At 54.2% G+C, this 14,660-nt stretch overlaps 1 protein-coding gene across 1 annotated transcript in view; it reads right to left on the bottom strand.

The window, feature by feature from the left end:
• Positions 1-140: 140 nt before the first annotated feature.
• Positions 141-14,660, bottom strand: part of MLLT6 (MLLT6, PHD finger containing) — a 66,859-nt gene continuing 52,339 nt past the window's right edge. The window contains exons 13-20 of the mRNA XM_067541187.1: positions 12,042-12,108; positions 11,249-11,391; positions 10,579-10,767; positions 10,063-10,151; positions 9,077-9,438; positions 7,474-7,582; positions 4,313-4,693; positions 141-3,357 (exon numbers count right to left, since the gene is read on the bottom strand). Coding sequence (XP_067397288.1) covers positions 3,313-3,357; positions 4,313-4,693; positions 7,474-7,582; positions 9,077-9,438; positions 10,063-10,151; positions 10,579-10,767; positions 11,249-11,391; positions 12,042-12,108 — 1,385 coding nt within the window. The 3' untranslated portion in view covers positions 141-3,312. The remainder of the gene's footprint in view (positions 3,358-4,312; positions 4,694-7,473; positions 7,583-9,076; positions 9,439-10,062; positions 10,152-10,578; positions 10,768-11,248; positions 11,392-12,041; positions 12,109-14,660) is intronic.

Here is a 14,660-nt window from a genome sequence, read left to right as displayed (position 1 = left end):
TCCTTTCACACAGACGATTCCGACACTGTCGGTAGCTTTAACTAAGATATTTTTGTATTTTCCCTCTCCCCCCGCTGACACACAAACCCCTGCCTTAGTGAAAATCCGCAACCCTAAATGTATCAAAAAGGTCTTCAATATTAATATTAATATTATTTATTATAATAAAGAACAGTCAAGCAGCGTGAAAAAAATATATCTTAGCTACATTACCTTAAATTGCCAAAAATATACACATTTTTTCTCTTTTATTTAATAAAAAAAAGACACATGCAACGTACTAAATGAGACATTAGCATTAAAACGGGTAAAGAACCGTGTACCCCAGTGCAACCAAAACACAGATAATCTTTAGCTTTTATATTTTTTTCTCCTCTTCCTCTTTTTCACACAGATACAAAGTTTAATGTCAGCCTTCTAAAAGTGGCCCTTTAATTCATCCTAATCTCCTGACATGACTCGGCAAGGAGCATACTTTAAAGGGACCAGGTGCTTTTGGAAGAAGCCAGATAAATCTTTTCTTTAAGTGCTATATGTCTTTTCCTTCCTCCTATTATCCTCAACCTCTCCCATGTCTGATCTACGAAGCCCCCTTAGGGCTAAGAGTCTTGGTACTCCACCAAAAAAAAGGCGTGTCAAATACATACAGGGGTAGCCAAGAATCCACCCAACCAGGCCTTGAATGAAACCAACACCAGTGTAGACGCTGGTTGGGAAAGAGAGTCAGACTCCCTGGATTCACTTTTATTTGTCCTGGAGAACAAACTCATTGTATCATGACTGGAGCTGGCTGGAATGAAAAAGGGGAGGGGAGAAGTGAAATCCCCCCCCTACCCCGAATGTCAAAGTTTGAAACCTGATCAAAACTGGAAACACTCCAACCAGCTCTAGCTACAACGTGAGGTGTCTGTTCACGACCATCTTCACAGTAATGGTGATTGTTGCCCTAATGGGGGGATAGATGGTAACCCTAATCTAGAATTCTATAGTAAATGAACAAACAAACCCAGGACAGCAGATGGCAGGATATGTCAGCGCTGGTTTTTGAATTGCAATTCTGCACAGGCAGCTTTTCACCGGCGGGATCCCAAAGGCCCACTTGGATCCTTGCACGCCCACGCCAGGTCGGTGGCAGACCAGCTGATTTGCATGTAGAAACCCGGCGCATTGTATCACTGTTCCACTGGGGGTAGGGCTTGCAGGATGGAGACCCCCGTTCGCAGAGGCGGGGAAAAAACAACACATGAAAAAGTGCAGACACAGAATCGTGCAACTCAGGGTTAGGGGGCAAACAAATACCAAAAAAAAAAAAAAATCAGGCCAGTCAAAAATGGAATTCCCCGTTCCAATCTGTAAAGTGTACCAGGTTGACAGAAGTTTGGCACATCTCGTTTCTTAACTCACTCAGGAGCTGGCTAGGGACAGAGAAGGAACGTTCACTAGAATTACTTTTTGCAGCCTCCCTTATCCGTGTCCATGCTGCAGAGACCATAAGGAAGAGAGCAAAACTACTTTTTTTCTCTCTCCATTTTCACTTTTATAGCTGCCATCTCCATCTTTCCAGTAGCTTTTTCTTGTTGTTAAACAATAGCTTTAAAAAAAACAATAGCTTTCCGAACAGATAGCATTGTTCTGCCTGGTTCACAGAACAGAAACCGAGACCCCCGGAGGGCGCGCTCCACTTTCAGTTCTGCTCAACCATTGGGGCGACAATCTTTAAAATCAAATCAAATAACAAACATGAACTCTGTGAATAGCTGAAGTCGAACGGTGATGAGTTTTTCCACTGGGATCAGCACAGACCCACCGCTGACAAATTTGAATAGTGCAAACCAGATAAAGCGGTGGGGATGTGCTGAAAATAATTTGTATCCAGTAGGGCCTGAAGTTTTTTAAGACCCTCCAGTGTTTCCATTCGCTGGAGCCTTGAGCCCCCCCTCACCTCCCCGGGTGATCCGGATTTAACTAGGGGAGGGGGAATTCAAACGTTTGACGCCGATTCCCCCTCCCCCAACTTCCCCACCTGTCCTTCAAAAAAAAACCCCCAAAACTGCAGTGTCCAACCTTAGAGGAAGCAGGTGTCTTTGCCACAGGCCCCGGGTCTCAAGGTGGAGTTAAGACCAGACAGTGTAAAGCGACAAGGCGTCTGATGTCCTGTGCTGGGAAGACGGGCACATTTCCAGGGCTTGGGCTGTCTAGTGCCAGCGATGGGAGGGAACGTTCTCTGCAGACTGGAACCACGTTGGGGCCGGGTAAGGAAGCAGAAGTACCAGATTTCAGACCCTCCCTCTGCCTCTTTGGTGCCTCCCATTTTAGCCCTCTGAGAAGACAGCCTGCCTGGGTTAGAACACCCCCCTGAGGTGGGGCAGGCAGAGGGCAATACAGGCGTTAGCCCTTTTCAAGTGGTAATGCTGGGCCTGTAGACCTTGGAAGGAGAGAGAGGAGTGTGCTTCTTGTGTGTAAAGGACAGCGCCCAGCTGACCAATCGGCGTCCGCCCTGCAGCTGGCATAAACGGCCCAGTAGTGTCTTGAAGGTTAATTTTCAGCAGGGTGACCCACCGGAATGGCTGGGTAAGGAGGTGGCATTCGCCCCTTACGACCAGTCCCCTTCCATAGCTTGTCTTCCCACGCTGGATTTGGATCTGGTGGGGGGGGGGCCGCGTGTGGTAGTTATCGAGGACGGAACATCTCCTGGAGGGTTCACGAGGCGAAAGGCAGGCGGGGAGTCCCAGCTGTAGGTTTGTGGCAGGGTTTTCACAGCTCACATCCTCTTCGTCTTCCCATCTGCTGGAACAGAACCCCTGCCTCTGCCCCTCTTTCCTCTGCCTCCACTTTCCCAGCTGGGTCCTATCTGGCATCGCCCCAGAGGGCGCCGCAAACTCTCTGAGCGCTGTGCAGAAAACGAGCAGAGATGACCCTTCGACTGTGGTCTTGGTTTAGTGCCCCATCCTGGAGGCCACACACACATACACACACACACACACACACACACGCACTGGAAGGTGTCAGAGCACAGGCGAACTCTCTCCCTCTGCTTAGCAAGGAAACGTGTAACTTCGCTTTGTGCAAGTGCGCCATGGATCAAACCAGCAGGGACCCCCCCTGCCCCATCTCCCCTCTTAGAAGGGCACCCGATACCAGGGCTTGGTTGGAGACAGGTTGTCTTCCAAAGCATCCCGTGACGTTACCCATCCTGGAGAAGACCTTCTCGGAAGCCTTGTGCTTTCCTTGCTCTAAAGTATCTAAATCTGTGACCACGGAGAGCCACATTCCTGGAGCAGAGGAGCTGGCAGCTGGTCTGGTGGGGAGGGCTTAGCCCTTATCCTGGCTGTGAGGGGCTCCCTTTTCACTCATGCTCTTTAAAAAAAGACAGAGAAGAGAGTCGTCAGCACCGATCAGACGGGCAGCCCGCCCACACGTGAGCAGACGTGAGAAAGCCCTGCTGCACTGCCGGCCTGACTCTGCTGGGGGAGGCAGCCTTGAATGCTGACTGCCCACTTCTCCTTGTTGGTCCGCGGTGGAGATCAGCAGAGACACTTGAGCTGGAGGGGAGACCTCCCGGCTCCCAGTTTAAACAGAAGGGAGCTGGCAGACTGGCCTCCTTGACTCTGGCGTTTGCTTCCCAGAGCTCCACCAGGCTGGACCTTTTAGGCTTGTCTACAGGGTAACAGACAGACAGAGGAGGGCGGTGGCGAGCTTGATGGGGTTTTGTCATAGCAGATCACACCACTGGCCTCTCAAGTCTAGTGTCCTGCCTCTGACAGCTTTATCCTCTCCTGCTTTCTCTGTGGCTCTGACTCTGCGTGGGTGTGTCTGTGTGTATCCTGTGCTGGTCAAGAAAGCAATCACCCCTGTGTTTTACCTAGTAAAGCCAACAAGGACAGCATGTGGGAAGAGGGTCGCCCTCATCGAGCTGTCATGAGCGATGGAGGCAAATCCAGGTGCAGCTGGCCTGGCGTGTGTGTGGATCTCTGGGTGCACCTCTGCTCACCCCAGTGCCCTGTCTTGAGCCCACTGACATCAGCAGAAGTGGGATCAGGCCCACGTGGCTGGTTAACGAGGGAGGTGGCAGCATGGTCTTGTGGGCAGGGCAAGGTCTTGGGTTCTATCCCCAGATCTGCCACTGGTGTGTTCTGTGACCTTGGGCAAGACACTCCCTCTCGCTGTGCCTCAGTTTCCCCTATTTAGATTGTAAGCTCATTGGGGCAGGGACTGTATCTTTCTATGTACCTGTGCAGAACCTAGCACAGGGGGGGGCCTTGATCTCAGATGGGCCCTCTGGGCATTACCGTAATACCAATCATTTACGCACCGTTCCTTTCTGGGCACTGCTGTCCGTCTGGAGGCTGAGGAAGGGGTTGGTTTGTGCGGAAAGGACTGGCGGGACTCCCGCCCCTGAAGCCATCAGGCTGTTCCCAGGAGCACTCAGGGGCGGGGCTGTCGGGGTCCCCATCAGGCTGTTGCTGGGGTTGAGATGCTGGGGGGAGATGGACGCCATGAGGGAGCTGCCGCCGGGAGGGGGCGGGGCGGCGGAGGTCATCAAGGCGGTGGCGCTCGAATGGAGGAGGGGCGTGGAGGGGGCTGTCAGGAGGTTGGTCATGGGCAGCTGGGCAGTGCCCGTCATCTGAAGCCGCTGCAACTCCCTCTTCTGCTGGATTTGCTGCATCATCTGGAACACCAAGGCCTGCTGCTCCTGGAGGGAGAGAGAGAGAGCACGAGCCTGGATTTGGGGAGAGACAGATCACGTGGCAGACTTGGCAGGCTTACCCGTATGTTGCACACTATAACCCATATGCAGCATGGATGCAGAGAAATAGACTCACACCAGTTTCACTAACTCAGCACGGTAGAGTTTCCCTCCGCCTGTCTCAGCTCTCCTTCCACAGCTCTTCTCTGGCCTAGCGGTGTCATGTTGTACCCATTAGCTTAATCATGACCAGCTGACGCATTTTTAAGCACAACATATCCCTGTCCACACTAGGTGGCTAAGTCATGTTTACCATCTTATGTTTATTATAATGTTTTCTAGCATGATCCATTTTCCTAGAGTAGATATGGTACCAGGGTGTGTGTGTGCTTGGTATTCTTCCTGACCCCTTCAGTCATCACCATGCACCCTGAAGCATGAGACTGGATGACTCCTATTTTAGGATCCCTACAAACACATTGGCCCACAAATCTATCCAGTCCCCTTTCAATCTATCTGCAGTATTTAATGCCCTAATGTCCAGCTGCTTGTGGAATTCATTGCTATTGTCAGATGGGTTTCCAATTGCCCCCTTCCCTGCAAACTGACCTTGTTATATTTAATCCCGTCTGGTGGAACTAATTACTCCAGATGAGCTGAATCCTGGGAGGATGGATGAGACCCAACTCACCTGGGGCAGGCAGAGATGTGCTCCAATCAAATTAAACCACTTTAACCTCCATGGAAACCACTGACCAAGAGAACACCCACGTGGAGCTAACTACTAGTTCCCACACACAGAGGGACCAAGGGGACGACACGGTGACATCAGTTACTGTAGAAGAGAATCCCCTTGAAAAAATATTTTTCTGATTATAAATAGCATTACCTAGAGATCTGTGGGTATAATGTAAGACTGACACCTAATAGGTCAGATTCTAAGGTGATGTAAAGCTGCATAGCTCCATTGACTTCAATGGAACTATGCTGATTTACCCCAAGTGGGAATCTGGCTCATGATAGTTTACACACACACAGAGCCTGACTGTGCTTTCAGTTACACTGGCTTCGCCCGGGATAAACTCTACCGAAGTTTCAGGAGTGTAAATGGAATAGGAACCAGATCAATTATTTCCAGCACATGAGGATAGGTCGGTTTGTTGGTTATATGAGTACCAGTGAAATCTGAGGCCCAGTTCAGCAGTGACATCAACAATAATGTAAGTTACACACCAGCTGGCCAGAGAAACAAGTGAAAATAAGGAATTCATGCTCCTTTTTTGCACACCCTCTGGATGCTGAACTGGTGCAATGCAAGGCAAAGCAAATGAGAAGAGATGGGAGGATAAAGCAGTCTCACCCCTCCTACACATGGCCAGATCTCATTTACACCAGTGTAAATCAGGACTATTCCCCAATGAAGTTAGTGGAATTCAACTGGTTTAAGTAAGAGGAGAACCAGGCTTTCGTTAGGTACGCCCTTTCTTGCTTCACCCACCTTTCCCCCTGCCTTGGTGCGTAAATTGCACTGGTTCTGCCTGCCTACCAAATGCCAAGTCTGTGTGAACTGTATTGCTTTTCCACTCACGTCATGCAGACGCCCGTCTTTCCGGCTGAATGCCCTGCAGAGGGCTCCCTGGGACCTGATCAGCACACAGAGTGGAGGTCTGTGCTGCGATCTGAGCTGCCACTGCAGCATAGAGACACGCTGGAGCTAGCCGTGCCTCCACGATCACTGCCCAAAATAGCAGTGTCAATGCGGTGACACGGGCTAGCGATGCAAGGACGCACCCTGGGCTCCCGGGAGGCTTTTAGAGCGTGCGCGGGAGCCCATGCTGCTGTGTTGACACTGCTATTTTCAGCAGTTCCTGCCTGAGCAGCAATCACACCTCAGACTGCAGTGCAAACAGAGCCTCAGTGTGAATATTAAGTGAGTTACTGAAACTGGTGCAGCTTTGTGTCTGAACACATGTATACTGCTTTAAACCGGATTTGAAAGGGCTTAGCTTGTGTGGGAAGGCTAAGCAGGTGCTAATTCTGATTTGATCACGCTTTGCACAGATGAATCTGAATCAGGTACTTACTGTCCCCTCGTTACCACAGGATCTGAGTGCCTCCCAATCTTTAATGTAATTACCCTCACACACTCCTGGGAGGTAGGGCAGTGCTATTATCCCCTATTACAGATGGGAAACTGAGGCACCAAAAGACCAAGGGACTTGCCCAAGTTCACACAGAGCCTCTGACAGGGCAGGGAATTGAACGCCAAGAAGCTCTCTAACCAATGGGCCGTTCTTCTCCCCCACAAACATTTGGCCAATGGAGCGTTGAATGTGACACCAGATTGGGACTTGTCCACACACAGAGTTTCGCTGGTTTAGCTTAAGGGGTGATTTTAAACCGATTTTGTTAAACTGGTGTAAGAGGCTGTGTGGATGCTCTTACTTCAGATTAAACATTTCAGTTTAGCTTCAGGTGATTGGGAATCAATTTAAACTAAACCAAAATAAGCCACTGTTAATACCAACATTAGTGTGTCCACACAGGGGTCAGCACTGGTTTAAGAACTGATTTTAGGGCTGATCTAGGCAGTTTTGGTCCCAGTTTCAGGACGTACGTAGATAAGCCTCAAGTTAAACTGGTGCAACTTGTGCACGTAGACAAGGCTTTAGCAAACATGGCGATGGATGGGTCAGGCCCTGGTCAGTCTCTCTTCCCAGGACCTACATTGTCCCCAGGCCATCGTCTTGCTGGAGGGGGCAGAAACCCGGCGCAGTGACACTTACTGGATTAAGCGGCTGGGACGTCAGGAGCTGCTGCAGCTGCTGCAGCTGGTGTTCATGTTGGTGCAGGATGTGCCGCTGCTGCTCCGTCAGGGGGTTCAGGCCTGGCATGCTGCGGGGAAGACGGGGGACGTAAGCGTAGCCCACTGCTTTGCATTCCTGCCGGGGTACTTCTATGACCCCACTTCCAGCCCCAAGGAGGGCAGCAGTCTCAGAGGGGAAGCCCTGCCGCCAGCCATGAGCCAGGCTCAGTCAGAGAACCTAGTGCTGAAGTCATTAAAGCTGAGCTTCCCTCATCCTGAACTGCCTATCTGAGACACAGTGCGGCCCAGTGGGCAGGATGCTGCGTTAGGGGGCATGCGTGCTGGGCTCTAGTCCCAGCTCTGCCACTGAGCACGTGTGTGACCTTGGGCAAGTCACTTGCCTGCTCTGTGCCTCAGTTTCCCTTTTCGGCTATTTCTATTGCAAGTTCTTCGGAGCAGGGGCTGTCTCCCACACTAGGCACGTGCTAGTCATCCAGCAGAGCGCCTAATACAAGCCATAATTGTCATACATGTGTTAGTGGGCACTGTAGCGTGTAGCTTTCTGCATCCCTAGGCCTGCTTTGGGGAGTGAATGCGCGCATAGGGGTTTGTCTGGCCTGGGATTTACGCATTAGTTTGCCTTATACACGCCTAATTTTGTGAGCACGCCTGCATTCGTTCACACAGAGAGAACGAGCCGGACCCCAGGCTGCACGTTGATTCACCTCCAGGCTTAGGGCAGGACAGAGGAAGGCGCTACTTCGCTCTTTCCAGCTATAGATCCCCAAGCACTTTGCAAAGGTGGGTGCGCATCATTATCCCCACTTTACATATGGGGAAACTGAGGCATGGAATGGTAAAGTGAGGTCACACCACAGCTCAGCAGCAGAGAGGGAAAGAGAACCCAGCTCTCCTAAGGCCCAGCGCTCCATCCACTAGTCCACGCTGCCCCTATAAGCCGCAGTGTTTTGCAGAACCCTTTTCCTACGAACTGCAGCCCGAAAATGCTTTACCTTGTAAACAGCAGCAGCAGGACAGAGAGCCTGAGAGGCAGCAGGCGAGTGAGGAAAGGGGAACGGAGTGGGAGCATTGGCAGAGAGCTGCCGGGTGCTTCAGCGGAGAAGCTCTTTCACCCCCGGGGGGAGGAGAAGAGAGAAGTGGGACCAAGGCTACAGGACAGAGCGAGGTCGGCTGGACCGAGTCCACGAGGGCTTTTGAGCAATGAAGGGGATGCCAGAGGGATGGGGCCAGGAGGAGGGGGATGCGGTTGCATATGGGAAGAGGCAGATAGCAGCATCCTGATTACCCTGCACGGACGCCAGTGCGCAGCGGGCATGGACTGTTACCAGCTCAGAGCGGGTTTGCACTGGTGCGAACGAGGTGCAGGGCAATGGGGAACCGGGCCCTGGGAGTCAGGGCAGTAGGGTGAGTCTGGGCCCTGGAGGAAGGAGGCGCAGCAGAGGAGGAAAGAGAAGCCAAAGGGCTGGGTTAGGATGCAAACAGAGCTGGCCTCCAGGCAGCCCAGCAGGGAGACAGAGGCTGTGCTGGGGGTGGTGTTGGAGATGCAGGGGAGACTCTCTCACCTGCTCAGGCTGGTGGAGAGCTGCAGGGTGGGCGGCCCGCTCGCCTGCGTCAGAGGGTTCTGCGGCTGGGCGGCCGGAGCACCATTCAGATTCCCCAGGATCCCATTGATGGGCATCTGCTGGCCTCCCGCCAGGTTCCCCATCAGGCCATCCACCATGGGCCCTGCGGCCAGGCTGTGACTGGCTGCCGCACTTCCCCCTAGCGTGCCGGCCATCACCCTGGCCAGCCCGTTGACCTGCTGCTGCTGCACCCCGGGGAGGGGCAGCGAGGTGGGACTCTGCTGCAGCATGGGCAGGGGAGGAGGGGTGCTGTGGAAGGAGAGGGATGAGCTGCTTCTGCTGGGACAGCCCGAGTGTGGATCCTGGGGGGAGAAGGAGAGAAACGGAGACAGGGTGAGACCTGAACCCCCTGGTGCTGGTTAATGGCCGCTCAGCTCCCCCTACTGCCTCTGGGACAGGAGCCAGAGTGGGGGGACGCGTGCCCAGCAACGGGCAGAAACGCTACGTGCGGGGTGAGGCTGCAGGACTCTCACATGCCTTGCTGGAAGCTGACACACAAATGCCCGATCTCTAGGGACGCAGCCAGAGTCTCTCACCAGCATTCTCACTTCCCTTTGCTATCGGTTTGTACAGCACCTAGCGCATCGGGGCTGGGGCCTCTAGGCCCAAGCAAATAATGAATAACAACCACCACCACAGCCCTCCACGTCCTGGGGGGGAGATGTGCCACTGGGACGAGCTGGCAAAGTTTAATGAGCCCAGTCCTGGCCTCATTGCCCTGAATCCATCTGCAGAAAGCCAGCCCCTCAGATCCCAGAACAGCCAGAGCCGGGCAGGGTGGCGGGAGGGGCTGGTTTCACCCTGCCGGGCCCTCCTGTTCGATCCGGGGGGGTCTTGCCATCGCTCTCTGCTGCTGATAGGGAGCAGCGACACACTGGGGGGGGTGGTCCCAGGGCCCCGCTGCAGGGTCTCGGTGGCCAGTGTACCTCGGAGGAGGTGGAGAGAGAGTTCTCGATCCCGAAGCTGTTCTTGCAGGGGGAGCCTTTGCTGATGCTCAGGGAGTCGCTGTTGCACACTGCAGGGGAGAGACGGGCAGTGATTCATTTGTGCCAGGGCTTGCCAGGGCTCTGGGCGTGGCAGTTCTCAGCCCCGGCAGTTCTGAGCTTGCCACATCAGTTCTGAACGTAAAAAAATTGCTTGCGCCCCCGGCATGTCTTTTGTTACAAATTCAGCACGGAGAGAGGGGATGATCGTTCGTCCGGGACGGAGCCCAGCATCACCAGGGAGACAGAGAGGGACACTGCACACAGCCAATGGCTGGGTCCGGCGTAGTTTATGCACCGTGATAAAATCAGAGCCGGGCTCCCTCAAACCCCTTCCCCTGCCCCAGAAAGCCCCTCCGTGGCAGGCTCCCAGGGTGGCGGGACCAATACAAAGGGGCGCAGGGGTAACCCCCTGCCCCAGTCCTGATCCCAGAGGGTCTGGGCGAGGCTGCCCCTCACCATTGGCAGGCAGGATGTACTGGGCATGGCCCGAAGGGCCGTTGCTGGTGGTCACCACTGGGAAGGGGACGGAAAGCTGGACGTTGAGGAGCTGCAGCCGCTCCTTCTTAGCCGTCAGGGTCATGATCTGCTCCTGCAACCGCTGGTTCTCCTTCTGCAGGGAGTGCAGCGCCTTGAGCATTTCTACAACTGCGGGAAACGAAAGGGGGGAAGGGGGACAGGGTGGGGGGCAGAGAAAGGAGGGGGGCAGTGGGAGAGGGAAGGGAAGGGAGGGGGTGGGAAGGAGAAGAGGGGGCACACGGGGGTGACACAGTTAGAGCATCTACTGTGCTGGGACATGCGTGTACCAGCCCACTACAGTCCTCTGCACCTTGGCACAGATGAGCTCGCAGTGGGAGGGGATGTCTCTGCACCCCTCATCCCCCCAGCCCCTGCCCCACAACAGGAGGAGCTGTCTCAGCCCTTCTCTATTCACCCTGCCGAGCCCCCCCTTACCCCACACTGGGAAGGTCTGTCTGCAGCCTCCGTGCCCGGATTGCCCCAGTCACAGCCTCCCCACTCTCACCCCCAAACAGAGGGGAAGAGGCCCACCCCAGCGCCAGACACGAGCGGCCATGAGGCTGGCAGCAGGTCCCTCAGGGTCCCCCAGCCCGCCCTGCTCCCGGCTCACTGTTTACGCCAGCTTCCCCGTTGCCTTGCTTCTCCAGGAGCTGCTCGATGTTGGGGGTGGCCTGGGGCACGTTCTCCAGCTGCCCGCTGCTGCTGCAGGACACAGTCTGGTCGAAGAGGGTGGGGAGGCTGCTGATGGGGGACCTGGGGAGCGGCGCCGGGAGAAGGGCCGTCAGAAGATGGGACTTGGATCCTGCACCCCTCTCTAGTCCACACTGGGAGGGGGCTGCCTCTGCCCCTCTTTTCCCCCACGACTCTCTACCCCACACTGGGAAAGCCTGTATCTGCACTTCCCTCCCCACCCGAGCCCCTCTCCTCTGCCCTGGAAGCAGCCGTCTCTGCCTCCCTCATAGCAGCCCCACACCGGGAAGGTCAGTTTCTGCCCCTGTCACATCCCCCTTTTCAAGCCCCTCTGCCCCACACTGGGAGGAGCCGTCTCTGCACCGCTCCACCCCTTCCTAGCCCCCCCCCCCACCTCTGCTCCACACCGGGAGGGGACTGCCTCCATCCCTCCCCACCCCATGTCCCTCGGTTTCTCTGCACCCACTGGCTTAGCTCTTAGCCCGCCTTACATCCAGGGGCCCAGCCATGCCCGTGGAGCCAGGGCAGCAGCCCCCCACCTCCCAGGGTCGGAGGAGGACCGCCGAAAGGCACTCGCATTAGGGTGACCAGCTAGCAAGTGTGAAAAATCGGGACGGAGGGGGGCCGAGGGGTGATAGGCGCCTATATAAGAAAAAGCTCCAGATATCGGGACTGTCCCTATAAAACTGGGACACCCGGTCACCCTGGCTCACATGGAGGAGAGGCTCTCCTGCGGGGAGGTCCCTCGGCAGCCGAAACTGCAGTCTTCCAGGTCGGGATCTGGGAGGGGAAACAGAGGCAGGCGAAGCGTTAACAAGCGGGTCTACAACATCTCCCCCTCTGCCTCTGGCAACTAGCGCCTGTGCCACAGGGCAGCTCGTGCCACAACCTCCGCTAGATGGCAGCATCTCACAGGTCTTCCCCCCCTGTCCTTACGTAACAGCCCCACCAGCTTCTCTGCGCAGGCGTTAGGATGCTGGTCTGGGGCCCCTGGAGTCACTGCACCCCTTTGTTCCTCTGAGTGGGGAGAGGAGGAGGGTGATGCAGGGAGCTGATGGGAGCCAGGGGATTAGGGCACTAGCTTGGGACGTCAGAGAGCTGCGTTCGATTCCCTGCCGTGTCCCAGACTCGCCGCGGGACGCTGCCCAAGTCGCTGTGCCTCAGTTTCCCATTTGCAGCATGGGGATAACAGGCCTGCCCTGCTCCCTCGGTGGGGCTGGGAGGATAAACGCATTAAGAAATTGTGATGTGCTCCGACACGATCACGTAAGTACCTAAGAGAGACGGGGCTCCCGGACCTACTCTAAGCTGCAGCCGCCCCCTTTCTGAGCTGGACAAAGCATTGGGCGTTATACCCCAAAGGCGACTGCCCGGGGCGCTACCCCTCCCTAGGAACAGGTGTGAGCAGAGCCAGATGAGATGGCACTCAAATACAACAGTGATGGACTCCAGAGAAGAGCCTGTATAGGATAGATCGGATGGATACAGCCAGCATTGGTTACACTGCCTGCTCTGGGACTGATTGTTATTATTATTTACTCTGGTAAGCCAGTAAGGCCCTCATGGCCCAACCAGTATGTGGGATCCCACTGTGCTAGGCGCTGTCCAATCTTCTAGCAAAGGACAGCCCTTGGTCCAAAGAGCTGACTGCCTTGGACTGCCTTGGGTGCTAAGGTCTCTCCCTAACACTTCTTCTCTTTAGACTTTGATGCGTTGGGGAGGAAAGCGTGGCATAGAGCTGAGGGGTCTGAGAGTCAGGGTTCCTGGGTTCCATCCCAGCTCTGCTACTAGCTTGCCATGGAAGCTCAGGAATCTGTAAAATGGGCATAATACTTTTCACGCAGGGCTTGGGAGAATGAATTCACTGTGTGCAAACACCATGACAGATGTCCTAACCACATCAGCCACACCATAAGGAGCTCATTCACCTGCACATCTACTAATGTAACATATGCCATCATGTGCCAGCAATGCCCCTTTGCCATGTACATTGGCCAAACCGGACTGTCACTGCGCAAAAGAATAAATGGACACAAATCAGACATAAAAAATGGCAACATCCATAAACCAGTCGGAGAGCACTTCAATCTCCCAGGACACTCTGTAGCTGACTTGAAAGTTGCTATACTTCTACAAAAAAAACTTCAAAAACAGACTTCAGCGAGCAACTGCAGAGCTGGAACTCATCTGCAAACTTGACACAATCAAACTGGGTCTGAATAGGGACTTGGAATGGTTATCTCATTACAAGAACTAATTGTCACTGTTCACACATCCTCACCTCCTAGTCAACGGTTGTGAATAGGCCTCATCTATTCTAATCGAATGGACTTTGCTAACACCTACCCTCCCCACTGTTGTTCCTTACCTTTGGATGTATATATATACCCCTATCTGATTTCTATTCCTTACATCTGACGAAGTGGGTGACAGCCCACGAAAGCTTATGCCTGCAGAAATTAAATGTGCTAGTTTTTAAAGTGCTACAGGCCTCTTGTTGTTTTTGCTGTATACAGACTAACACGGCTACCCTCTGGAACGCTCTAACAGGTGCCGCTGACACAACACACTCAGAATCCTTCACCCACTCCGGGATGAGTTTTCCATAAAGGCCAAGGCCAAATTTCCAAGGGCCCAGCTCCCCTTTGGACACATAAATAAGTGGCCAGATTTTCCTAACAGCTCAGCACCCAACACGCCGGGCTCTGTGGGGAATCTGGCCCTGGCTGCAGGTGCAAATAGACGTTTGAAAATTCTCGGCTGCGTGTGTGTGGTGTCTCCAGCCCCAGAAAGAAAAAAGCAGAGTATAATCATCAGCCAGACGCTTTCTCTTCCCCGCCCCATGTCTGCCACTCAGCTAACATACTTCCCCCTTCACTCTGGTATGTGTCAGAGGCTGTGAGCACCAGACTGTGCCAGCTGGTCGACTTGCTTCTCCTCCCCGTCTCAGGAGCATTTATTACATGCAAGGATCCAGGATGTTTCCTGGGGGAAGCACTGCAGGGTGGCAGGGGCGGCATGATTTATGGTGTAATGCTCCAAGCTGGGTAGTGCCTGCAGCCTCCGAGGCTGAGATGCAGCTGCCCTCTGTCCAAGCAGGCAGCAGCCCCATGGAGTCCACTTCCACTGTGGAGTGGCAGGTAGAATGGAAGTCCCGCCTGCCTGTTCAGATAGGAGTCTCTGACTGTCAGTCATATTCAACTGGCTCCTCCTCCTTGGGGAGAAATAGCCACTTTCTGAAGGTCATTCTAGAGGCCATGAAGACATCCCAGCGACCAGAGAGGGACCCATGGCTGCAAGACTGAAGAGGAGGCTCGGGGACAGCTGCAGAA

Source organism: Emydura macquarii, unplaced genomic scaffold (genome assembly GCF_026122565.2).
Source record: "Emydura macquarii macquarii isolate MOO-44397 ecotype Brisbane River unplaced genomic scaffold, CSIRO-AGI_Emac_v2 contig_629, whole genome shotgun sequence".
NCBI classification, from domain to species: domain Eukaryota; kingdom Metazoa; phylum Chordata; order Testudines; family Chelidae; genus Emydura; species Emydura macquarii.
This window is presented reverse-complemented; position numbering and strand designations above follow the sequence as displayed.